Here is a 26,310-nt window from a genome sequence, read left to right as displayed (position 1 = left end):
CCCCCTCCGGGTGGGTACAGACGAGTCTTCTTTATGGCTGCGTCCTAGGCCCGCCGCTCGCAGATTGTATGGTATCTGCAGCCATTTGGAGCACAGCCACGGGGGGGATCTGCCTGCACCTCCATACCAGCAGGTTTCTGGAGGTCCAGATGGCGTCCTTGATGGCGGCGAGAGTGAGCCAGTCCCTGGCAAAGTCGTTCCGATGCCTCCTCGACCGACTCACCCCGTAAAGCACGTACTGTGCATCAGGGACCTCTCCTGCTGGCAAGTCCGGGAACTTTCCTAGTTGTTCGGCCATTGTCCACAAGACCTTGGCAGCGCTGCACTCACAAAAAAGGTGCCTCACCGACTCCTGGGCGCCACAGCCAGGTCGAGGGCACGTCGAAGTCGCTGACATTCCTCGGTGGTGCATTACAGCTCTGACTGGGAGAACTTCATGAGCCACCATCCATGACAAGTCTCCTAGTCTGTTTGGGAGGGCAGGATGATTGACGTTGCTCCAAACCGTTGTGGATTCGCCAAACGCAAGCCCCCCCACGGGGCTTACTGTAGCTCGCTCTTGCACAATAGCAATAAGGGCCCTGTGGTTTTGTAAAGTGTGACATTCTTGTGTTTCCAAATCAAACTTCTTCAAAAAATCCCGGATAAAGAGATGTGTTGGTGGCAAGTTAAACGAAACTGGAATCAAACGATTGTCTGGTACAAGCTTTAGCTTCCGCAAATATGAGCCCATCCAAAAACGGGTCATTGCTTGACTTTTCGGGTTGTTGGGTGGGCCCACAGCGTTTTGGAAGTGGAGAGAGACATATTTGCTTCCCAGGAAAAGCTGGAGGTCAGGCACTCCTTTCCCCCCTTTTTCCTTTTTCTTTTTCATTGTATCTCTTTTTATCCTTTCCCACTTTGAGCCCCAGACAAAGCGAAAGATGGCTCGGTCCATTTGTAACAGCACGTTTCTTTTAGGCATAAAAATTAAACTGATTGACAAAAGCATTGGGAGGATGATCGCTTTGATGATTAGGACCTTCCCCTCTATTGTCAGTTTTCTTAGTGACCAAAAAACAAGTTTTTGCTTAACTTTCCTTGTCACGTCATCCCAGTTGGTCTCGCCTCCTCCATCCGCATTGAATTTTATCCACTAAATAAATACTAGACAATCTAAGGAACACAATCGGTATTATGAATGGAAAATGATACCCATAATTAACGTATGATGCAGACTTGTAAAGTCCAGGTCCCGTTGAAAGTAATCCAAGGAAACAAAATTTAAATTTCCAAGGTTAAGGGTGGGAAAAATATATATCCATTATTGTCCGCTGCGACAACAGACAGATCTACCGATAACTCAGCTTTACCCCACTTCCCATCAGCCCGTGTTTGCTCCGCCCCTTCTTTTTGATTCGCTCGTAGAACACATAACAGAATAAATCTCTGAAATAAATACATTACAAAAATATACAGTTGCAAATACATATTATATACGCTTACACATATTTACGAAGAAAGACGGTACACCGAGAGAGTTTTCAAAGCTTTAATAATAATAATATAACTTTCATCCCAAACCGTTCCTTTGAAAGGTACCAACACGCTAGTAGGATCAGGCTCGCAATGCATCAAACGTTTGTGTCAAAAGAAAGCATCCCGAAATTGTGAAATTCATGGTAGATCGTCCTCAACTTCCTCCTCATAACTATCGCCATCAAGGGTGTCTTCCTCATTATCGAAACATACCATTCCTTTACAGACAATGTATGCATAAACTTAGAGGTTGCAGTATTTCTTGGTGCACATATTCTACTGGTCTTAATCTTACCTTTTATACTCCAACGCCACTTCACTGAATAAGCCGCAGGGCTGAACATTTGGGAAAAAAGTAGCGGCTTATAGTCCGGAATTTACGGTACACCCTAAAGTAAAAGTTCCTGAAGTATATGGTCTGAGAACTTCTAACCCAACACCTTTTCAATCTCCTCAGCAATGCCGAGATCACTCCTGCACCTGTCTTTCCTATATAGCATTTGGATGTGACGCTGTGCACATTCGCACAGATTCTTTGGACATCCAACACGAGCACTGTTGTGAGTGCATCCTGGTTTATTTCAAACACTGGAGGGTCTTGGCCACTGTACTGCAGCTCTACTTCAAGGGGTTGGCAATCATCTTGTAGCCTTGGACAGCCTTTTGTAGTGCCACAATTTGTTTTTTAAGGTCCCCAGAGAGTTCCATGCCATGGTGTGCCATCTTGGGAGTTTCAGTGACCAGTATGACAGTGTGTACTTCAAATTGAACACACCTGCTCCCTGTTCAGACCTGAAACCTAGTAAGAGTAACAAGTCACATGGTATTTTGGAGGGACAATGATAAGCAGTGTTTTTTTGAACATATAGGGGTGTAGTGTCTGTGGGGTGTACCCACTTTTGTCGCCAGGGGTTTAGTTATTAAGGGCTATATTTTGACTCTTTTGTAGGGGAAAAATAAATTTACAGTGCTATATAAGCTTTACACTGACTTATTTTTATTGTTTTATTGTTGTTATATAAAACAATGAAATAGTTGTAGAAATCTGCAGGGTGTACTCACTCTTGTGACATACTGTATATGTGTATTAATATATGCGTGTACTTATATTTTTTCATTGCAAAATCCAAATTTATATGAATCCATTCATAGAAATGCAGTAAAGAACTAACTGCAACATCCTTGATGAAAGCAAGCGTCTACTGGGAGAAGCATCCACGTACGCAAGTCAACACATACAGCACATATATAGTATTTATCGTCGATGACGTCGGGCTTTTTTGCCTCTGGGGAAATTAACCTAGCAATCTGTTGACTATATAGTACATCGAAGGTGTTGAAAAAATCATGTTTGTGTTGTACTTAGCTCACTTTTCACGATCTGTGGAGCTATTCCACAGCACATATGTACAGTTTGTGAGTCTATTAGAACAGAACTCCGGGATTGGCTTAATGAGATGAACAAAAGGCCTGATTGATAACCCGCCTGAGTGCCGGCGGAGTTTTCCTCGAGCAAGTGGTCGACATAAGCGGGAGACTTTTAATGAGTTTTAAATCACCTCGCCAACCTTCATCCCTTCTGTCTTCGCCGCGTCTCCTAAAATGGAACGTCACAGCGGAGATGTTGGCGAATGAGAAAGCTACTGATGGGTTTTATTGCCAAAGCTTTAATTCTAGGTTTTGCCCAGGCCCGAAAATATCTCACGCTAATTTTACGATTATGTCTCCTTCAGATGTTCCGATGGCCATTGGCCAGCAGGCTGGACGGCAGCGAGATGTTGGAGATCCAAATTTATAATTACAGCAAAGTCTTCAGTAACAGGTAATGATGCTTCAGTTTTATCTGGAATCTGTTTTCCTGGTTTTACAAAATAAATACTTGGAGGTGTAGAAAGCTAACAGTACTTGTAAATGAGCAGTTTTTCAAGACCATACTGATTATGATACTCTCGAGTCAGTATCAATCAATACCGATACAGATATCACGTGTATATCAAGTACCTTCCCCAGAATAATGAATCTTTTTTTTTTTTAATACAAAAAAAACATTTTTAATTTGCTTGGAATTAAGGACGAATTTCCTTTAAATTTTTATTAAAATAAATCAATGAATTGAATACTTGTATTGGGAAACTTTAAAAAAGGCTGGTATCAGCACAGATTATTCTGGAATTGGTGCTCACTCATTCGCATTACAATAGCTTTTAATTAGTTGCTTCAGAAGCTTTATAGATTTTAGTTCTTGGAATTTCATCTGCACATTTGCATTATAGAATACCCGATACATAAGCAAATGACCCAAAAAATGTCACTGTACCATCTGGTAATGTATCAATATTTTATCTTGCAAATAAAAAATAAGAAGCTCCTATTTGTTTCTTCTTTAAACCCGAACCCCAAATAATGCACTCAAATCAACAAAAGCAATGCAAAACATAATGTTTAAATACATAGATTGAAAAAATAGTAGTATCCACAATAATATTATTTATATTGCAAAAAAAAAATCAACACAAAGCCTGTAGACAGGTTTCAGATTCATGTTAGCTAGCTCCCAAAGAGGCTTTATTGTTGAATATAACCAATTTACTCCGCCTTTTGTTGCGTTATCTCCTATCTGGTTGTGTAATGTATTTTGTTTCATGATAATCCGGATTGTTTGATTGTATAAGCTTCTACTAAATTGATGTTTCCCAAAATGGTGCCCGCGGGCACAAAATAGCCCCCTGAGACAACCTGAGTACCCCGCGGACTGGTTCGGAAAATATATCATGGGGCATCGTGTTTGTTTAGAACATTGATTTTTAACCACTGTGCCGCAAAACACTAGTGTGCCGTGAGAGATCGTCAGGTGTGCCGTGAGAAATTATCCTATGTCACTTTTTAAAACATTTATGAATAATTTTCTGCAAATATTATGTCAATGTCGAGTGTCTGTGCTGTAAATACTGGGGGTATTAGAAATTATATTGTAATCAAACATATTGTTCAGTGTCATTTTACAACATTTTTGGTTGGTGGTGTGCCGCAAAATTTTTCCAACGTAAAAAACATGCCCTGGCTCAAAAAAGGTTGAAAAACACTGGTCTAGAAAATTTGTTTCCAACTGGCGTGATGATTAGTGGTTGACTGAGCCTATTTTAACCTCAAATAATTACAACATGGTAATAATAGAGGAACAACGTAGTAATAACATGTTATTTTACAAATGCATATCAAACTTGTGGCCCTTTGCGCTCATCAGTTAAAGGAAAAAAAGAAAAGAAAGTAGCTCTCCACTTTAAAAATGTTGTCGACCCCTGTACCAAATGGACTCTGTCCAACGGACTGCAAACCACAACCATAGTGTTTAAGTATAATCTTTGTTCTAATAGTCCCAGCTCGTCTCATGACTCACAATTAAAAGCAGCATCATTATCTCTGTTACAGTAACCAGCTCGAAGTCATCCGGTCATGAACAAAATTCAGTCATAAGTCCATTCATGACTCGGAGCTGGAATATTGCAATCGTGTGATGGATGAAGCTTTCGTATTTGATTTAACGCAGATTCGGCATAGGGACTAATGAGAAACATCACGACTATTGATATCTGCTGCCGTGATTTACCGCTCTCTTTTTTATGTGACGTATCTACGCCATTTGGAGGGCTTTAGCATTTCCATCAATAATCACCTAAAAATGATTGACTTTTTTTTTTAACCCATGTGATAACTTTTGAAAATATTGGGTTATATTTTGCCATGTTTGGGTTTGTTATTTTGAACAGTGGATTGGATTTGAGCAGTTTATTTTCTTTTTCTTTTTTATTTATTCTTTATTGCACTTCTGGGCACTGACAACATTGCAGAGCGCAACTATTGGCAGGCCTGTCTGACAGATGTGTCCGTCCAACAGACGGACAAAATTAATTGTCAGTTTTTTTTAAATCTGATGCAGCTACTAAAATGGAAAACAGGAACCTCATTAACTTCCATTCCTTTTGCAGCAAATTGCTTTGTTCATAAGTATGTTTCATGATCAGAGAGATCAAAATTGAACAACTAATCATTTGGACATTTAAGTTCTGCTACAGTCGCTAATAGCAATTTTGTGATCATGATTTAAAAAAAAAAGGAAGACCTGAGTCTGGTTCATTTTAGGAATTAACTGAAAATACTGGCACAAGGGTCGGCACTGAGGCTGACTGGTTAGCACGTCCACCTCACAGTTCAGTGGTCTATCCCGCTCGCCGGTTATAAAATGATCCTTCCCAGCAGGCTTTAGCACCAGCCACTGATTATTTGTGTGCAACTCTTTTATCGAATATGCACAATTTCGCTCGGGGCTGTCACTTTTAGATTGCACGCAACCACTGTGTTTGTTCCTCAGACTTACTGGTCTGTGGGCTAAAATCACTTTTGGGGTAAACTCTTTCAATTATTCAACAGCTCTAATTGGCCGATTCAACGGATACTGGATGTTTATCGTGCAAAGTGTATGTAAGCATTAAGCCTTTATGTTTATGCCGAATTCTCCTGTAGGTAACAATGTAGTTATATTTTTTCAAGCGGAGCGGGTTTAATTACACAAGCAACTTGAGATGTCTTAATCCATTTTGTCACTTGTCCACAGGCTCTACAAAGTGCACATGGTTGCCAAACATGTTGATGAGTTTGCTTTTTGCCCGCTTTAGATGGAAATGAGTAATCAAAAGCTCAATTAGGTTCGACAAACATAGCTAAATAATTTAGAGGCCTTTTTTGCATTAAATCACTCTTCCGATTATGACAAATAAGTTATTTTCTTGGTAATTATATGGATTTTTCCAACAATGTTAGATTTTTTAGCAATGTACAAAAACCAAAATCTGCATTTAAAGATTCAAGTTTCAGTTGATTCTAATTGTCCAAGATAGACGAAAAAGGCTGAATATTTGTTGTCTTACAGTTTTAGGTTTACTGAGTTTTAATTATAATCATAATTACTTTATCTTTATTGACGTTGATAACAGTGTAGTGAACATTGTTCATGAAATTACACACACAAAAAAAACACTCAAAAAGGATGTTTTGTAGGGAAAAAAAATCCCCAATGTGGTGATTTAGTGAACATAAACCGTACCAAAACTATGTACACCCTACTTTTTTGTGGGGAAAAACTGAATAAAAAAAGTGTTATGACATGAAAAACAGGTTATTAAATGGCTCTTAAATCTCGTTAAAATAGTGTCATATTGTACAAAGCAATGTTCAAAAAGTCGGGTCATTCTCTTAAAAGATTTTGACCAAATTGGGTTGTTATCTTTAAAAAAAATGTTTGGTACAAAAGAACCAGCCACAAAATCTTTATTTTGTTTGACATAAAAATAGGATCGCTTAATTAAGAATAATTACATAATAAATTGAGTTGTTTGATAACGCTTATATTAGTTTGTTTTTTTAAACAACACAAAAAACAAAATTGGTCTACACTGTACAAAACCATCACCTGAAAACATGGGTCAAATTAATCCAAATAGTTAGATCCTCATTTTAAAAATGTCCCCCCAGATTGGGTTGTTCAGTACAAAGGGACTCTGCAAAACTTAGATTTAGGTTTGAAAATGAGTAGGTTTGTGATTCATATAAAGCTAAAAGGAACAAATTAAAAGATGTGTCATTTAGTGCTTCCTCAAAAGGAAATTATCATTCTAGTTTCAATGTGGGGGCATTGGGTTAAACAGCCTGATTTAGAGTGCCTCATTCTTGCAGATTTAAAAAAAAAAAAATTCTCACTGGTGACTTTATCAATACTTGCTTGCATTTTCAGATTGGTAGGGACGTTCTGCATGGTTCTCCAGAAGGTAGCAGCGGAGGGGCAACTGGAGCTGACCGACACACTCATGGATGACAATAACACATCCATAAACGTGAGTCTCCTCTTTTAGGTTGTAGAAGCTCTTAACAATTTTCAGCAAAAAGATTCATTTGTCACTAGAGCATTATTTCATGAAGTGACTATTAAAGTAAACGATGCATGCCAAACTATGCTAAACTCCCCCAAAGTGAACCGAGACATGTAATCAACATTATCATTTTGTAATGATATTCATGAGACTTTTAGCGGCATCATTAACTCAAAGCTGACATTTAATATGTATGATGAACCTCGTTCTGGATGGGTGATTTCGAGATTATTTATCAGCGTGAGCACTCATCGGTAAATCATTTCCTTCCTTTCCCTTCTCTTTTTTTTCTCACATTCCTGTTGCCCAATTGTTGCGGAAAGTGGATAGTCGCTTCAAATTTCAATACCTCTTAAGCTAATACCAATCATTAGAGGGCATATTTGCACAGCATCTTAGGATAGCAATGATTTGACGTCAGATCCTCATTTACATTAGGGACAGTCGTCAAAATGTGCATAAAAATCTGCCGTGTTAAAGGGGCTTAATTTCTTAGAGGCATTGGAAACATTGTTTGCAAAGAGATTAGACATGGCACTCCAAGGTAAAACATGTAATATAAAGACTTTGAAGAGAAAAAAGATACGAGTATCAACATGAATAGGCAAATACGTTACTACATTTTTTAAATTCATTTCGGTTTAATTTCTCTTTCAGATTGTATTTGACTGTTTTTCAAACTGGTTTAGTTCCATATACAAACACATTTTACTCGTTTTTTTATTCCGTTTGCTGCAGCACCTATCCCATTGATTAGAAGGGCGTTTTTTAATTAAATATATGTGGGATTTAAAGGTAGGGTGCGTCATTTGAGGTGTCCTCAAAAAGTTGAAAGTTAAATATTTTCTCTCATTAGTAGGTGTTAACAATGCCCAACTCAGTTCAAAGAGCCTTTATGCCTTATTTTCCACTTATCCCATCTGCTTTTGTCATTTATCAGAGCTGTCAGGGCGGAACACATTAGGTCCGAGGAAGGGGGACTTAGGGGAGTGCTAGAGTGATGCTCACCCTTGATGTATATATTTTTTGTTTTTATTTATATTTGTCTGTGTAGCACAAACATGGTGAAAGAAAAGGCCTGCTTCTCGTGAAGTTCAACGCCAACCCAAACCCTAAAAATGATTAAAAAAAAAAAGTTTGTTCGGGCGGGTGTAAGAAATCCTCATACTTGCACGCGTATCATGAATGATCTGGTTGAGGCTGCGATCATGACTTTATTTGAATTATATATATATTTCATATGCTTGTATATTTTTAGAGGTTGGTGTATGTATTTACTTGTTTTATGTATTAATTCTAAATATGCTTTTTTATTTTATATATTTGATGTTGTTTTAAAACATTTATTTATGGTTTATAACTGTTCAAGGTAAATTTACTTATTTATTTATTAATTTAAAGTATAGGTATTTATTTAACACACACGCACATTTGTATATCACGCACATTGCTTTTTCTATATTAAGTTTTTTTTCTTGCTTTGACGGTTTTTCCTTTATATGACATATAACAACTCTGGCCCAAGGATGCAACACATTTAATGTATCTAATCCAATAAATTGGACGTGATGAGAAAAAAGAAAAAGATCAGTCTCTAAGCAACAGCAAGCTTAATTGTATTCTTTTACTAACCGGTAATTATAGCTCTTGAGAAAAACTCGTTTTTAGCCCGGCACAGTACTGAAGATTAACATAGAGACGACAGTGAATTCTGAGGTTTACAACTTCCAGCTGTGCAAAGTTTATGTGATGTTTTTCCCGATGATAAGGCCCGCCGTGGGAGCGCTTCGTGATCTAACACGTGTGAAACAGACAATTAAGACACCATGCAAAAACTTGGCTCAAGGTTAACGCTTTCATTTTGCAATGGGCAATGGCTTGGTTGCTATGGGAACAAGATAAAACAAGAATGATCACTTTAAAAACACAAGGACAGAGTACAGAAATCGAGAAAAATTCACACGCCGCATATTTCCCCCCTCATCCGTCTTTTTCACGATGAATCGATTGTAATAAAAATTAAGTAAAAGTCAGAATAATATTCACCAGCTGAAAAAAAAAACAGTCCTGAGGGTCCCTGGAGACAAATTACATTGTCACCATCGATTCTGAAAGGGATTTGAAACTTCCCCTAACAGAATTTCCTCCTGCGAGGCATCGTGTCGATGATTTACAGTTTCCCGTTTCTCCTTGCGACGGCTGTTCCCACATGCAATTAATTGCATTCAATCTGAATTCAGATGCCAGTTAGCCTTAAGGTGCTTTTAAATGATATGTAACCGCAACATTGTCGGAGAGAAAAAAAATAGGGCAAATCCATTTAGAGAAACAAATTACATTTACAGCTTTAAAGTGGCAGTGAGTGTAATAATTCACCGCTGGAGGTCGTTGTATTTCAAATGGCGCTGGAGCAAGTGCATTCAAAGATAACTTACTATTTAAGCCTGGAAGAATCCACTTGGCAAAATTCCTAAGTATACTTTCATATGTTCTTACATGATTTTTATCCAGAAACAGGACATAAAAGCTGTTGTTCATCTCCACCACCGACAACAAAACACCAAGCGATCTGGATACACCCGTAACGCCCAAAAAGAGCGAATAGATGGATTTGGTCAGAGCTTGTCTAAGTGGCTTACTTTTGCGGCAAGCAGAAGAAGTTAAGAAAAAGACGAGTAAAAGATTGAAAAGGAAAACCAGAACTCGACGAGCGTCACGTCACGCAGCGGTGTTATTTTCAATGACCACCTGTGGAGAGCCATTTATACTGAAAGACGAAGCAGGAACAGATAACAATAACAAAAGTGGCTAGGGGCAAGCTATGGCCTGCATTCAAGTGGTTAACATTAGTTGCTAGAGAAGGAAGCAATAGCGTAAAAAGTCAAAAGTGCCAGGATCATTGGACTCGGTGACCATAAAATGTAGGGCTTAGCTGTGCAAAGTTAGGGCCTGTTAAGTGCTAAAAACATCACCAGGACAAGGTACCTTTGCAAAACGGTAGTAAGATTGCGTCCAAACATGCAAGGTTCGACAATGGCATCTCAAAATGTCTAACGAACCTAATTACAAATGTCTAAACCTAATACTCATGTCCAAGAGATAATCCAGTGGTTTTTGCTTATTATTGGAATCGATTAATGTATTATTTTTGCACCACTTGGGGTTGCTGTATAATACACACCCGGGTTTTAACACATTCACGGCTCTCCCACTTACAGTAAAATGTATTTTTAATGCACAAACTAACACCTGTTTTCTAAGCTAATGGCAATTCCATTATTTGTCTAAAAGAAATTGAAATAATAAGTTGGTTATAACGGAAGTTTTTCTCCGGTTTCCAGACCAGCGTCACCATTGAGATCCGATACCAGTCGATGGACACCGCGGTGGGCATTTGGAGCAACGGGGAACACTTGGAGGTTCCCGATGACCGCGACGGGATCTTCACGTTCGAGACCGACAGCTTGCTTTCAGGGCAGAGCCACGGATCTGGAGCGTCGGCCAAGCGCTCTTTGCAGGGCTCTATCCCGACTTTCAGAAAGTAAGTCTGATGTGAATGACTTGCATAATACGATTTTTTAAGAAACATTTATTTAAGGTGTATTTCTTCTCGTTTTAAGCTGTTGTACCTCATGTAAAGTAAGACCTAAATCGAGGTAAATCATCTAGAATCAGCTAGATGAGACAATTTTGTCTATTTTAAGTAAGTACCCGAGAAAATATCTTAATACAAAAAAAATCTATGAAAGATTTCTGCCGGTGGGTTAAGATTTTTTTGTAATTATCTTCATTTTCCTCAAGTTGAGGTTTTTGAGTTTTTCCTTGCCTTCATGTAGGTTTTAGATCGCGGGACGTGTAATAATAGTCTGTGGTTTCCAATAATCTGTGGTCTGTGCAGCCCTTTGAGACTCTTTGTGATTAAGGACTATACAAATAAACTTGACTAATATATATATCTATATATATATAGATATATATATATTACTGTTCGCAGCTGAATTATTGAAAAAATCGGCTGAACAATTTTGTATTTTTTCTATTTTTATTCCAAAGGATTCCTAACATTTTCTACTATTGGAGATCAGTGATATTTGAAGATTCTACATAAGTGAAAATGAATAATTAAAACGCATCTAAATCTAAAAATGTTGCAGCATTAATTGCAAATTAAAAATAATAATCACAATTATGTCATAGTTTACTTTTAAATTTGTTTTATTTTTTTGTATAGTGCAAAAACAATCGTATCTTGCCCTTTGACATATTGTTTTAATTGTATTTTCATCTAAATATCTAGCTTTAAGCTATTTCATCGTTGGTAAAATAAGACGACGTATAAAATGAGCTAAATCATTTTTAAGTATATGTTTTCATTTTTTTGTTTAAGAAACATCATATAATTTGTTAAAACAAGAAGAAATATATCATAAATAAGCAACTTTTTCTGCCAATAAGTTAATATATCCACTATATAATATAAATATAATGTAGTTTTTGCAGCTAAATTGCACAAGTCTACTGAACGGTTTTATACTTTATTTTAAAAGGTTAAAAAATGCATCCAAACTAATTTTGAAAGGCTTCATCATGTAACAAGGTAATGATTAAAAGGGTGATTTTTCTTTTTTTAATATTTCATCCGCAGGGGGGAAAAAATGTTGCACATCCTTAAGCCAATAGAATATGTAATTTAGCCCCCAAATACAAGACTCAAATAAAGAAACCTCCAGAAAAAAAAGATAGGCTGCTATAAATTTTTAACAACATTCACTTGGTTAGCAACTTTTAGTAAACGCCAAGACTGATTCACACAACTTTTATTATGTCTATCCGAGCTTACATGATGCAGTACTCTCTGTGCCGACACTAGCGCCACTTGCCTGTCCTTGGAATGGGGCATTCATGCATTCAGTACATCTTGGATCCCAGAGCGCGCCAAAGCAGACTTTTATCCCCTGGCAAATTGTACAAGGAAGTTCCTATCAGAAAATGGAACTGTGAGTCACTTCTCTTCCATCTCATATTCAGGATATTTAAGATTTTTATGGCCCATTTGAACCGCACCCAGCAACGCATGCATAATTAATCGAATCCCAGACAACAGAAACATTGAATTAATTAGCATATTTAAAGGTTGTTATAATAATTAGCATTCAGCATAACTTGTTTGTAAAATTGTTTGTTAGAAAGCAAATCTGTTAGAGACATACTTTTTGTTATTTTTTATGGCTATTTCAGTCTAAAGTGAAGGGTGCTGCCTCTTAAAAATGTCCACTACATTTTGAGGGGATTATTGTAGGATCCTAATTTATTTTTTTTCTTCAACATGTCAGGTCCTATATAAATATATATATATATATGTATGTATATATATATATATATCTGCACTACCTGCTTCATTATTTTCCCCTCAATTGAAAGGCATTGTAGTTTAAGACACTGCAGCCTTTTCCCTCCTGTCCTCCGTGTGGGCTGTGAGCCAACAGGATGATTTATGAAAGTCCCCCTAACACATTTTTTAATGCTATCTGATTCAACTCGTCGAGAAAGTTCTGCAGTGGTTTTGCTATTTCCAATGAATATATCAAGTCCTGAGTGGGTGGACTGTCACTCTAGCTACCAGGTCTGCTGTGGAGCAAACGGTTCCGACAGGCCAGTCCACGTGTTTGCGACTAAATGAAAAATATCCAGGTCGGATGGAAACTCTCATTTCATCATGGTTTGGGTGATATCAATAAAAAATGTATTGAAAGGAAACACATCAGACATGAAAATCCTCCGTGTCCTACTCACTGATGCCTGCGAATGTATTATGTAGGACTTTTTCCAACCAAGATGCACTGAAACACTTGATAAAGTGAGTGGTTTGGTTCGAAAGGCAAGTTATGAGAGGACGGTACTGCAAGGCTTTCTATTCCTGGTAGATTAATATACAGATGGATTTAAACTAAACTAAACCATCACATGGATAATTTGGCCAAAAGTTTGTGGTTTTGTTTTACATACAGTATGTCATGTAAAATGACATACATATTTTCAAAGTCGGGTCAAAGAGCCAAGTACCAGGTCACGTCCCCATTTATTTTTTAACTCATCTGCTGTGGGATAAAATTCTTGTCCAGGTTATTGATAATATTTCAGTGGGTAGAAGATATAATTGATAGGTGAGTATTGGTTGGTTGCTTGGATGATCCGACTGACAGGTAGACAATTGGGGAGATGGACGGATGGACCGACAGACAAGGCTGGGTGGACAGACAGCTGAATAATTGACTGGACACAAGGACAAATAGATAGATCGATGAATGGATGAACAGACAGATGAATAGCTGTTTGGGCGGTCGAATTATAAATGGGTGCATGGATGATTCAGTTGGATGCATTGATACAGTAATGGGCGGAAGTATGAGTGAATGGACGGAAGATGAATGGATGGGTGGATGATGGATAGATGGACAGGTGGTTTTGTTGCGAGATGTACGATTGTTTGGACGGATGGAAGGACTTATGGATGCAAGGCTGGATGGACAGACAGATTAATGAATGGATGCGCAGAAGAATGAATGGATTAAAGAATGAATGAATTTAAAAAAAAAAGACAGCCAGACGGATACATGGATGGACACTCGGTCGGACATTTGGACGAATGAATGAATGAACAAATATGTAATTGGCTCAATGGGAAAATGGATTGACCAAAAATCTGCACGGACGTAAAGTTTACTCGAAATGAAATGGAATGATCTGCATTTATATAGCGACTTCCCAAAGCGCTTTACAGTGTGCTTCACATTTCCCAATAGCGGCCTTGTAAGATGCTAACCTGCTTATTGGGGGTATTAGGGGTTCAGTGTCTTACCCAAGGACACTTCGACATGTAACACGGACAAGCCAAGATTCGAACTGGGATCCCTTGATCCCAAGACGAGCGCTCTACCTCCTGAGCTACTGCCGCCCCTACTACTCGGTAATCTCCCCTGAACTTTCTCCAGCATGGAAAAAGCCCATCTGTCCTACTGTTCTTCCGTTAAGACACGAGTGATGTCAAGCGCCCCCACGCGTGAACCGATCCCCCTTGCACACGTGAGGGACGCGCCAACGGTGTCACAATCTTTTCAGCAAAACCCCTAGTGCGCAGCGCACCGATGCATTATTGACTCTTGCTATATTATTCATAAACATTGGTATCGCCTACACTGTAGATAATGTAAGTTGAAAGGGAGCTAGCCCGGAACTCGATTGCTCCCCATTTTTTCCTTCTATGTAGGTAATTTAAGTGGGGGGAAGAATACAACTTTGGCTCTCTCATTAGAAGTCTAATATACGCATGTAACAAAATAATTGATTTTATGTTCATTTTCATTCCTTAACTCACCTATCCACATCTGCGAGACAAGCGTGTCGTACAGTCCGATAACATGTTGCAATAAATGTAACTTTTCCTCTTGAGATATCTGATATTATATCGAAATACATGGTTGGTTCTAGGACACTTTCACTTTTGAATGTTTGTTGACTATGTTGATGGACATGTTGGCCCACAACACCTTTTGATTGGCGGTAACACGAACTTACCCTCATTAGTTCTAGAAGCCCCGCCCTCCTTCCTTGCTTCAAAACATTACCTACCCATCCCATTTGTCTATTTGCTTGTTCTGAACCTGCACTCCTCACATGACAAATATAGTAACCAAAATAGGTTCTAAAAAGGATTGATGGTAATCTTTTCCTTCCTTCATAAGGGGACAAGTAAGTCTTTTTCTTTTTTTGTAAGTGTTTAAGAGGTGTAGGAAAAAACATTTATTAAGTTATATCGTCAGTGTTGTGTGAAAATGCATTTTTCCCAAATTGCTTTTTAAGGTAGATTAACAAATAGGATTATCTTACAAACAATTATTTTTGCTATTTTATTTTATATAAAAGCGCACTTTTAACATTGGCACATTTAGAAAATGATGATTCTTTTAATAACTTATAAATTAATTAGGGACGATTATGATAATGAAAACATTTTAGATTTACATTTTTTGACATGAGTGACAATTTATTATTAGCTGCCAGTATCTTTCACTTTGTATTTTATTGAATTTTATTTTGATACCTTCAGTACATTTTCAAAGACCATTTGTTCCCAATTTAGTATTTTAAAAATAATACATTGCAAATTGTCTACTTCAAGGGCGTAAAAAAAAATCTTTATTTTTTTTGTTTTGAGAAATTCATTTCCACCAATGATGGAATCTGTTTAAAACATTTTTGTGTGTTTTAATCCTTTCATCTATTGAGTATTTAAATATGTATACTCTTTATAACCAAGTGCTATCATCCAAAATACTTAGAAGAGTAACACACACAATGAAACATTTTATTTGTTATGTAGTGTCATACGATTTAAACTAAATATTCTATTTCACTTTTTTTTAATTGACATTTCGCCTGTTTTTTATGCACGTGGGACGTGGGTCATATAAGAAACAGGAGCCGGATACAGTATCCCATCAGTGAATGCTTGAGGACGCAAAGGCAAAAGCGTATTCATTAATTTCCCACCATCCATCCAGACTTCTGTCAAATTGGACGACGACACGGCTTCTTAATTATTCACGGCGTTCATCCGGCATCGCGAGTCTTTGTGATGGCCGGGAAACCTGATCCCGGTGATACAAATGTGGAGGAAAGGGACACTCTTGTTTCGGGCTGAGAGCAACCTCTGGGTTTCGCCGATTGGACTTGGCGATGGCCTTGATTGATTGGTCGGTGTTGGGTTGCTTTTAGGTCCAGTGATTGAAAGTGGCCTTGATAGTTTGTTTGGGTACAACCTGACGATATGTCTTCCTGCTGTATTTTTGTCTGGGCCAACAGATCAGGGAAAGGAGTTTTTGCTGCTATGAAGCTGGGCAAAATCAGAAGCTCCAAGGAAGATCACAAAAAAGGTGAAAAAAATATCCGTGAAAACTTTTTGAGGCTAAATATTTCTTGCACCTCAGACGAGCCTGCGGTGTTAGACATGGAGGACCTGGACAAGAAGGCAATGCGTCTCGCTGGAATGTTGGAGCCGGATGCCATTTCACTTGCGTCCGTCACTGCTGTTACCACCAACGTCTCCAATAAAAGGTCCAAACCAGATATCAAGATGGAACCAGGTTCTGGCCGACCGGTGGATTACCAGGTTTGTGTAATGGTTAAATCTACTAGCTTGGTCGTTTAAAGTAATCCTGGATTTCCCGAAAACATCCATATCAGATTAAGTGACCATATTAGAGTGTTTAGGGCCTCTACTATAGCAGAATTTGACTACATATTCTAATATTTGTTTCAAATTATCACATAGTTTTTTAATATTTTGAAGTGCACGTCAACAGGGTTTGGCTATTTAAATTTAAACAACCCAAAAACTCTTGCCCCATCCCAAATTATTTCTTATATAATCTAACTATGGTTTCCTTATTTTACTGTATTTTTCTTAAAGTAATTTCTCTTGTAAAATGTGTAAAGTAATGCCCCTATTTTTAATTTGCAATTAAATCTGCAACATTTTTAGATTTAGATTAGTTTTAATTATTCATTTTCACTTATGTAGAAGATATGATGTTGCAGCACGGCGGCCCAGTGGTTAGCGCATGTGCGGCATAGTTCTGAGGTCATGGGTTCAAATCCAGGTACCAGCCTTCCTGTGCGGAGTTTGCATGTTCTCCCCGTGCTTGCGAGGGTTTCCTCCGGGCACTCCAGTTTCCTCCGGGCACTCCAGTTTCCTCCGGGCACTCCGGTTTCCTCCCACATTCCAAAAGCATGCATGTCAGGTTAATTGGCCGGTCCAAATTGTCCCTAGGTGTGAATGAGCGAGCAAATTGGCTGTCCCTGTGTGCCCTGCGACTGTCTGGCAACCAGTTCAGGGTGTCCCCTGCCCACTGCCCGAAGATGGCTGGGATGGGCTCCAGCACCCCCGCGACCCTACTGAGGATAAGCGGTGTACATAATGGATGGATATGATGTTGCAACATTTTTAACTAGATAGGTTAAGAGAAAAATATAATTCAATAAGAACGGTAAAATGATTAACATTAGCATTTTTTTCTAAAACTTCGGTAATATTTTTGCATTACAGCCAGCAAAAGAAAAAAAATGTATAAATATACAAAGAAGACAATTTATAACTACATTTCTATCTATGAAAATATTTTATATTACTAGAAAATGTAAAACAAAACTATTACCAATGTTTTTGATAATTATGACTTAATAATTATTTTTATTTTCTGCCATAAGGTAAAATATGAATCATATTACATTATTGTGTGCAGTGGAGCCATCAGAATATATAAATATATAGCGCATTAAGCAAAAACGTTCCAAGAATCACTGTCCAACTATGGTCGTTTTCATAGTTTTTGTTATCGGTTTCTGCCCATTTTATGTGATAGTTCTACAATTATGAGAAGTTTCTTCAAGACTGAAAGACTGAATGCTTTTAAAATTATTAACTAATAAAATACTTCAGTTTAATGCTTTTCATCTTAGTGTAAACAGAATCTGTCCTGTGCAGCCTTTACGTCTACTTCTCATCTCTTTTAAAGGTTAATTTCCTAGAACAATATAGTGGCTTTTTTCTTTCAAATATCAGTACGAGTTTAGCCTCGGGAGATGTCGTCGGTAATTGGAAGTCCGGCAAAAGCAATGAGTCATTGCCGCCATTCAATCAGGTTAACGACCCTTTACAATTTCTGTAAGATGTTCTGATATTTCCTCGTCTTCTTTCAGATCAGCGTCACAGTCATCGAGGCTCGCCAACTTATAGGCCTCAACATGGACCCGGTAGTGTGCGTGGAGATTGGTGACGAAAAGAAATACACATCCATGAAGGAGTCCACCAACTGCCCGTACTACAACGAGGTCAGACTGCCATTGGGCATAAGCTTCCATAAAACACTAAATATTGATTGTTTTCTCAGTGGATTCGATTTCCTCCTCACACAAGAACCCTAGAAAAATGATTTTGTTTACTCATTGGGTTGCAAAATGGCAGATGTAAAATAGATGATAAGCTTGCATGGCTCCTCACAAGTTAATGTTTGGAGATGCAAACCCCCGGTGAGTACAAGCCGGTGTTTGTCTGCTATCGATCGGTTTCATTGTCCGTGACCAAATCCCCCACGGACACACAAACTGAGAGGTAACGCTACTAAGAAAATGGACCCTCGCTGCTTCAGACTTTTCTCACTCTTTGGCAGAGCTTCACTTCATTCATGGAAATGGACGGTTATAAAAGAGTGCAGGGTATCTTTTTTTATCTATATAAATTCCCAGGGAGGAATTCTGCGATTGTCCCTGTGAACGCTGTATTAATATCTGCTGAGCACTAACATGATTTGAATCGTATTTTCTCCCTTTCTCTGCAGTATTTTGTCTTTGACTTCCACGTCCCCCCCGATGTCATGTTTGATAAGATCATTAAGCTGTCGGTAAGGATCACCTCTCAACTGGGGAATAATTCCGTAAGAAATAAATTATTCTACATACTTTCATCAGGTCATTCATTCGAAAAACCTTCTTCGGAGCGGAACGTTAGTGGGAACATTCAAGATGGACGTCGGGACTGTTTATCATAACCCGGGTTGGTGATGAGATATAAATCACATGGATTTGTGTTTGTACTTGATGTTATGGTAGGCTTTTTAAAAAGATGAGCTTACACAATTTAAATTATTCAAATAGCAAGGACGTCTTTTTACGGATCCTATATTGAAAAATACGTGTTCTTTTGGTCCATCCCAGAGCACCAGTTCTACCACAAGTGGGCAATCCTGTCTGATCCCATCGACATTACCGCGGGATGTAAAGGCTACCTGAAATGCGACATTGCCGTGGTAGGCAAAGGCGACAACATCAAGACGCCACATAAAGCCAATGAGACTGATGAGGATGACATCGAGGGGTGGGGTTTCGCCGGCTGTCCCAACAAATCGATTTAAACATGTCAAAGATTGGAGTCCTTTACGTCCTGCCTTCCAGCAACCTGCTCCTCCCCGAAGGAATCCCAGCCGAGCGTCAGTGGGCGAGATTCTACGTGAAGGTGTATCGTGCCGAAGGCCTCCCCAAGATGAACACCAACATCATGGCCAACGTCAAGAAGGCCTTCATTGGGGAGAACCGCGACCTGGTGGACCCTTACGTTCAAGTGCACTTCTCAGGACAGAAAGTAATATGCTTATGGTATCCTGAGTTTTATGTCAAATCTGCTTTGATTTTCAAAGTCATTCGTGTCCCATAGGGGAAGACGTCGGTGCAGAAAAGCAGTTATGAGCCGATCTGGAATGAGCAAATTGTTTTCACTGAGCTCTTCCCGCCACTTTGCAAACGCATAAAGGTCCAAATTCGGGACTCGGATAAGGTCAATGATGTCGCCATAGGGACTCACTTCATTGACTTGCGCAAGATCTCCAACGACGGGGACAAAGGTCGGTTCAAACAGAAGCATACAAGCGGGTCCGCTGAAAATCTTTAATTACAAATTGGCATTGATCGTCTGGAATTATGCATGCATGATTAGTGGTGTTTTCCCTCTAAATTTCATCCTTTATATGATGTGCTAATAAGCTTTAGTAGGAGCCACCTGACCCCTATTTATGAAATCCACAGAGAACCATTAGGAACTCTTATCAGTAATGAGGTCTGAATCTGAAATTACTAACTCGATTCATTCGACAAATCCACACTACAAGAAGACATCCGTTTGTCTAAAAACAATAACAAAAAAAACTGAAATTTGTGATCCAGGTTTTTTGCCTACCTTGGGCCCAGCCTGGGCCAACATGTACGGCTCGACTCGCCAGTACACCCTAATGGACGAACACCAAGACCTGAATGACGGCCTTGGTGAGGGTGTGTCCTTCCGGGCCCGCCTGCTCCTCTCCATCGCCGTGGAGATCCTTGACACCACCAATCCGGAGATCCTCAGCTCCACCGAAGTGCAGATTGATTCCGTTTCCAACATCTCGGAGGTGAGAGTTACATATTCACAAAAGGTGGCGTGTAAGCCAATTTTTTCTCTTGTCAGAGCGCCACGGGTAAGATGGAGGAGTTCTTCCTCTTCGGCGCCTTCCTGGAGGCCACCATGATTGACCGGAAAATCGGCGACAAACCCATTACTTTTGAGATCACAATCGGTAAAGTAGCAGCCTTCAGGGGAGGATGAAAGTTGAGCTTGACGTGCTAATCCGCCCCCCAACGAAGGTAACTACGGCAACCAGATAGATGGCACCAACAAGCCGTCTTTGTCGCGGAGAAGGAAGAAGGATGGTGAGAACGACGAGGACAATGAGCTTATCCAAAACTCCAGCGAAGACGAGGCTGACGAGGAAGGCAACTTGGAGTCTATCTCTTGCACACCCCTCATGAGGCCTGTCGTCACAGACAGGTCGGACCAATAAAGTTTTACGTTTTTACTAAAATGTGACACTAGCATATCTGGGGATTTATGGTTGAAATAAATCATTCTGGTAAATCCCCTTAAAGTAAAAGATATATAATCAGACAGTTCAGTGGCCAAACACGACAATTTTGATGTCTTAGCATGTGTACATTCAAGCTAGCTCCTTGTCAGTTGACATAAAATAAAATGACAATCTGATTTGATTTTTCCCTAAAACTCAGAATTTTATTGTATTTCATTGTTACGTGACAGGAATTACTTTCACCTTCCCTACTTTGAGAGGAAACCATGTGTGTACATCAAGAGCTGGTGGCAGGACCAGAGACGTCGTCTTTACAACTCCAACATGATGGACAAGATCGCTGACAAGCTGGTCGGTATCATTCTCGTCTTTTTAAAATTCCTATTTGTGGTCCAAAAGATAGGCAGGCTTGTTCTTTTTATGTGTAATTGGAAAGGTGGATTCCTCTTGGCTCAGCTGCTAATTACAGTGAGCCCAAAAAAAACCCACAAAAAGACAGAAAGAGTGATACTTTTGGGCCACTTATTTTCTGGCTGTTATCAGAGCCTAGAGGAAAATAATCATTTGTGTCACACATGGTGCACTTTTTTTTCGCCGTTACTGTGTACAGGAGGAGGGTGTTAATGACGTTCAGGAGATCATTAAAACAGAAAAGGCTTTCCCTGAACGCCGACTCAGGGGAGTCCTAGAAGAACTGAGCGTCGGCTGCAGGTCTGATCTTTCGGATGTTAAATCCAATCCCGTAAAGTCATAAATATTCTCTTCCTATAGTCGATTTCTGAATTTGGCCAACAAGGACCTCAACCAGGCAGGAAGAACCAAACTAGATCGTGAAAGACTCAAGTCCTGCATAAGAGAAATGGTAACAGCGCAAATTTCGCAAAGGTGGTATGAAGGTGATTTTTTTGGGGGCTTCGCCCCTTGCAGGAGAGCATGGGCCAACAGGCCAAGCAGATGAGAACACAGGTGAAAAAAAACACGGTGAAAGACAAACTGAAGCTGGCACAGAACTTCCTGCAGAGGCTTCGCTTCCTCGCTGATGAGGTTTGTCAAACTTTACTCCGGAACAGCAACAAATACTCAGATAGTCTTCTGTGTAGCCTCAACACAGCATCCCGGACGTTTTTGTGTGGATGATGAACAATAACAAGCGCATCGCGTACGCCCGCATTCCATCCAAAGACATCCTATACTCGCTGGTAGATGAGGAGACGGGGAAAGACTGCGGGAAAGTCAAAGCCGTCTTTCTCAAGGTACGTTATGGCTGGCATTTAAATTGCAGAGAAAGCCCAGACGAGAATTACATTTGGATCAATTGAATATGATGTTTCTTATCAAATTTGGGAGAATGGCGACAGTTAATTTAATCTATTGTGAAGTCCACAATCACCACTGAGATGCATTAACATCTTGGTTAAAATAAAAAATGAACTGAGCTTCATTTCAACTGAACAAAAAAACTACACAAATGCGAATATGTTTTACTCCATATTATTTTCCTCATTCTACATTATTTTGATGGGGTTATTAAAATGGTCTGCCATTTGAGATACACTACAAAAAAATCTTACCCGATCGGAAAAACATTTTACTACTTTTTAGGATAATTTTTCCTTTCTGTTCTTGTTAAAAAAAAAGAATGTTTTAATCCTAAATTAAAATGCTCTACAATATTTTATATTATACACTCTTTTTTTCAAGAATATTGAGAATTTCCACTAAAATGAAAAATAAAATAAAAAAAAATATTTTGCTCAGATGAAAAGCACATTAAAAGTGTAGTATAATGAAAACAAAATATGTAAAATTACAAAATATATCTGCCATATGATAGGAGTTCATTTTTCACAATGTATCAGAAAATAATTGGGAGAATATTTACTTGGGACCTTTTTTTATATAGTTCTCAAAATGAAAACAAAGCTGTATGGCAAATGGCATTTTTCTCTTTATATTTTTGTATTTTAAGAAAATCACCAAAAAATATTTATATCATTCTGTTGAAAACATATTTAAAAGACATAGTAAAATTAGCAAAAATATTAAACAAAAGGAAAAAATAAATCTCCTTTTTGCAGTCAAAATATTTATCACATTTATACTTTTGTATCCAGCTGCCAGGTAAAAAGGGTTTCGGGCCAGCCGGTTGGACCGTACAGGCCAAACTAGAGCTGTACTTGTGGCTGGGCCTCAATAAGCAACGCAAAGAATTCTTGAGCGGACTCCCCAACGGATTTGAGGAGTTGAAAGCCACCAAAGCTGACCCCTGCCTGCACTCAATGCCGCCTGTCAGCCTCGTGTACGACAGTAAGTACGCATTGTTGTCTTTGCCGAGCGAGTTAATTCCTCACCTGATGTTTTGTGTTCCCACAGTGAAGCAGGTCTTCCAACTGAGAGCACACATGTACCAAGCACGGAGCCTGTTTGCCGCCGACAGCAGCGGGCTTTCCGACCCCTTTGCCAGGGTTTTTTTCTCCACGCATAGTCAAGTCACCGAGGTAAATTGCCAGGAAATCTCTAATGGTAAAATTGTATTTGTTTTTAATCAAGTCAAGTCATGTGTATTTGTATAGCCCTTAAAGTCTCAAAGGGCTGCACGGACCACAGACTATTTTAGACTATTGTTACACCATCCCCTGATCTAAAAAAAATACAGTGGTACAAATAAGTATTTAGTCAACCCCTAATTGTGCATATTCTCCCACTAGAAAATATTACAGAGGCCTGTAATTGTCAGCATGGGTAAACCTCAACGACGAGAGAAAGCGATAAAAACGAAATTCACATGGTTTGACTTTTAAATTATTTATTTGCAAATCATGGTGTAAAATAAGTATATGGTTTATACAAAAAGTTGATCTTGATACTTTATGTACCCCCTTGTTGGCGTATATGGAGGCCACATGTTATCTGTAACTCTTCACAAGCTTTTCACACACTTTTGCTGCTACTTTGGCCCATTCCTATATTCAGATCTTCTCTAAAGCATTGTTGTGTTAGGGCTCTCATTGGGCAACACAGACTTTTATCCCCCTCCAGAGATTTTCTATGGGGTTGAGATCCAGTGAGTGGCTAAGCTACTCCAGGACCTTGAAATGCTGAAAGGCTTCTTCTGAAGCCATTTCTTTGTTAAACAAGCTGTGTGTTTGGGATCATTGTCATGCTAAAAGACCCAGCCACGTCTCATCTTCGATGCTCTTAATGATAGAAGGGGATTTTCACTTTTTTTTTTTTATACATACCCCCATTCATTCTTTCCTTTACACAAATCAGTCTTCCTGGTACCCTTTGCAGAAAGACAGCCTAAAAGCAGGATATTTACACCCCCATGGTCAACAGCGGGTATGGTGTTCTTTGGATGCAATTCAGCATTTTTTTCTCTGTTTCTACAAAAACGTTCTACTTTGGTTTTATCTGACCATACAACATTTTCCCAGTCTTTTTGTGGAGCATCCAAATGCTCTCTCGCCAACTGCAGACGGGCCTGGACGTGTAATGGCTTCAGCACGGGGCTTTCTGGCGGTCCAGGATTTGAGTCCCTGGCACATTGTGTCACTGATGGTAGTCTTTGTTACTGTGATCCCAGATTTCTGTAGATCATTCACTAGGCCCCATATGGTGTTCTGGGATTTTTGCTCACCGTTCTTACTATCATATTGATGCCACAAGGTGAGATCTTGCATGGATTCTCAGTTTGAGGGAGATTATCTCTGGTCTTCTATGTCTTCCATTTTCTAATAATTGCTCCCACCGTTGAATTCCTTACACCAAGCGTTTTAACTATTGCATATTTATATTTAGTCTTCCCAGCCTACATGTTGCACCCAAAAAAAACTAAAAAAAACTTAAATGAGTCGCAACATAGATGTTTTCACAGTTTTGCGCGCTTGTTTGAGTGCTGATGGCCCTGAGTCAGTTAGTCCATCTTTTAAGGGACCTGTAGTGCCTACCAGAGGGCAACAGATCAAAGAGCCAGTGATTGGGGTGGAAATACTATATAATATGAATTAAGAATGTTTTAGTATTGCAAGGGAAACAAGTTAAAATATACCATGATAAAAAATTATACTTAAAATGGGTACGAAAATCCATCAACTCCAACATCATTAAACCTTCAAATTTATGTTTTGGATAAAATAAGAAAATAACATTACTTAAAATGAATTTTATTTTCACTTCAATTTTACTTGAAATAGGTTAGAAATATATTAATCTGAAAAATGAAATTGATTATATTTGTTTGTATTTTACTACAAAAAATATTCTAACATTTTATATAATATTTGCAGAATGATTTGCTTTTTTTATCAGAAAAAAGGAAAATAGTTTAAATATTGTGAAATAGTTCAAAATATTATTTTAAAATTACTGAAAAAAATAAGTTCAAAATATTTTTAAAATTGGAAATATATGCTTGAAAGGAGTAATTAAGATATTTTTACGCAGGCAGCCTTTCTTCCTTACACACAACAAAGTAAAAAAATATGCACAAGGAACAAGCAGAGAGAAGTCTCTGATGCAAAAATCCTCCAAGGGGATTGCAGGGGGTGCTGGAGCCTATCCCAGCCATCTCGGGGCAGTGGGCAGGGGACACCCTGAACTGGTTGCCAGCCAGTCGCAGAGGATCTTATCATTAATTAATGAAATGTCTCATAAGACACTTTGTGATCATGCACAACAGGTTTTGAGCGAGACCCTGTGCCCCACATGGGACCAACTTCTGGTTTTCGACAACGTGGAGCTATTTGGCGAGGCCAGTGAGCTGAGAGACGACCCACCCATCATTGTAGTTGAAATTTACGACCAGGACACAGTGGTAGGAGTCACGCCTCACTGAATTACAGAAACGACGCTCTTTGCGCTCATGAAAGCTCTTTTTCTCTCTATCCTTCTTCATACCTTGTGCTGACCTTCATGTCTCCATCCTGCCCATGCTCAAATAGAGTGTCAAACCGAAAAACTCAGTTGGACATGAGTATTGTGGCTTTTTGGAATATTTAAAGTTGGACTAGAATTACAAATTAATTCTACTATTAAAATAGTAGCCAGAAATCGACAGTAAAACATTTATTTAGAGAAAATGCACAGTAAAAATACCTTCAGAGGTGAGAATAAATAAGAATTGTCTGAAAAGTCTTAATACATACTGGATAAAAATATAACATTTAAAGAGACTGTTCGTGTAATTTGCACTATTGTGTAGTGCAATGTAAACCGAGTCCCAACTTGCACAAGGAAGAATACAAATCAAGGAGACTCCAAGTGACCAAAATGCACCATTTCACTTCTCAATTTTTAAGGTTTCTTTGGTTTACAGTTAACAATTATTTCAGCGTTCTTTCTCTGAAGTTTAAGGTTTTAAATAAATGCAACATTTTCAACCTACAAGTATTTAAAAATATTTTTACGATTGTTTA

At 38.7% G+C, this 26,310-nt stretch overlaps 1 protein-coding gene across 13 annotated transcripts in view; it reads left to right on the top strand.

Moving 5' to 3' along the window:
- Positions 1 to 26,310, top strand: part of LOC148346045 (otoferlin-like) — a 113,646-nt gene that overhangs the window by 73,373 nt on the left and 13,963 nt on the right. For 7 of the 13 annotated variants that reach the window (XM_088325276.1, XM_088325271.1, XM_088325272.1 and 4 more), the window contains 22 exons: positions 3,252 to 3,340; positions 7,307 to 7,406; positions 10,784 to 10,983; positions 16,305 to 16,375; positions 16,430 to 16,611; positions 18,201 to 18,332; positions 18,839 to 18,901; positions 18,969 to 19,053; positions 19,215 to 19,374; positions 19,452 to 19,638; positions 19,711 to 19,897; positions 20,217 to 20,440; positions 20,497 to 20,605; positions 20,673 to 20,856; positions 21,124 to 21,244; positions 21,504 to 21,604; positions 21,665 to 21,755; positions 21,821 to 21,937; positions 21,994 to 22,146; positions 23,008 to 23,200; positions 23,267 to 23,391; positions 25,575 to 25,709. In XM_088325276.1, coding sequence (XP_088181402.1) covers positions 3,252 to 3,340; positions 7,307 to 7,406; positions 10,784 to 10,983; positions 16,305 to 16,375; positions 16,430 to 16,611; positions 18,201 to 18,332; positions 18,839 to 18,901; positions 18,969 to 19,053; positions 19,215 to 19,374; positions 19,452 to 19,638; positions 19,711 to 19,897; positions 20,217 to 20,440; positions 20,497 to 20,605; positions 20,673 to 20,856; positions 21,124 to 21,244; positions 21,504 to 21,604; positions 21,665 to 21,755; positions 21,821 to 21,937; positions 21,994 to 22,146; positions 23,008 to 23,200; positions 23,267 to 23,391; positions 25,575 to 25,709 — 3,009 coding nt within the window. Of the gene's footprint in view, positions 1 to 3,251; positions 3,341 to 7,306; positions 7,407 to 10,783; positions 10,984 to 16,304; positions 16,612 to 18,200; positions 18,333 to 18,838; positions 18,902 to 18,968; positions 19,054 to 19,214; positions 19,375 to 19,451; positions 19,639 to 19,710; positions 19,898 to 20,216; positions 20,441 to 20,496; positions 20,606 to 20,672; positions 20,857 to 21,123; positions 21,245 to 21,503; positions 21,605 to 21,664; positions 21,756 to 21,820; positions 21,938 to 21,993; positions 22,147 to 23,007; positions 23,392 to 25,574; positions 25,710 to 26,310 lie in introns of all 13 variants that reach the window. The other 6 variants (XM_088325266.1, XM_088325264.1, XM_088325265.1 and 3 more) reach the window with 3 other exon arrangements.

This window comes from Urocampus carinirostris, chromosome 20 (genome assembly GCF_059441175.1).
Source record: "Urocampus carinirostris isolate Australia breed hairy pipefish chromosome 20, RoL_Ucar_1.0, whole genome shotgun sequence".
NCBI lineage: Eukaryota > Metazoa > Chordata > Actinopteri > Syngnathiformes > Syngnathidae > Urocampus > Urocampus carinirostris.
Note: the sequence above shows the minus strand (reverse complement) of the source record. Positions and strands in the feature narration are given on the sequence as shown.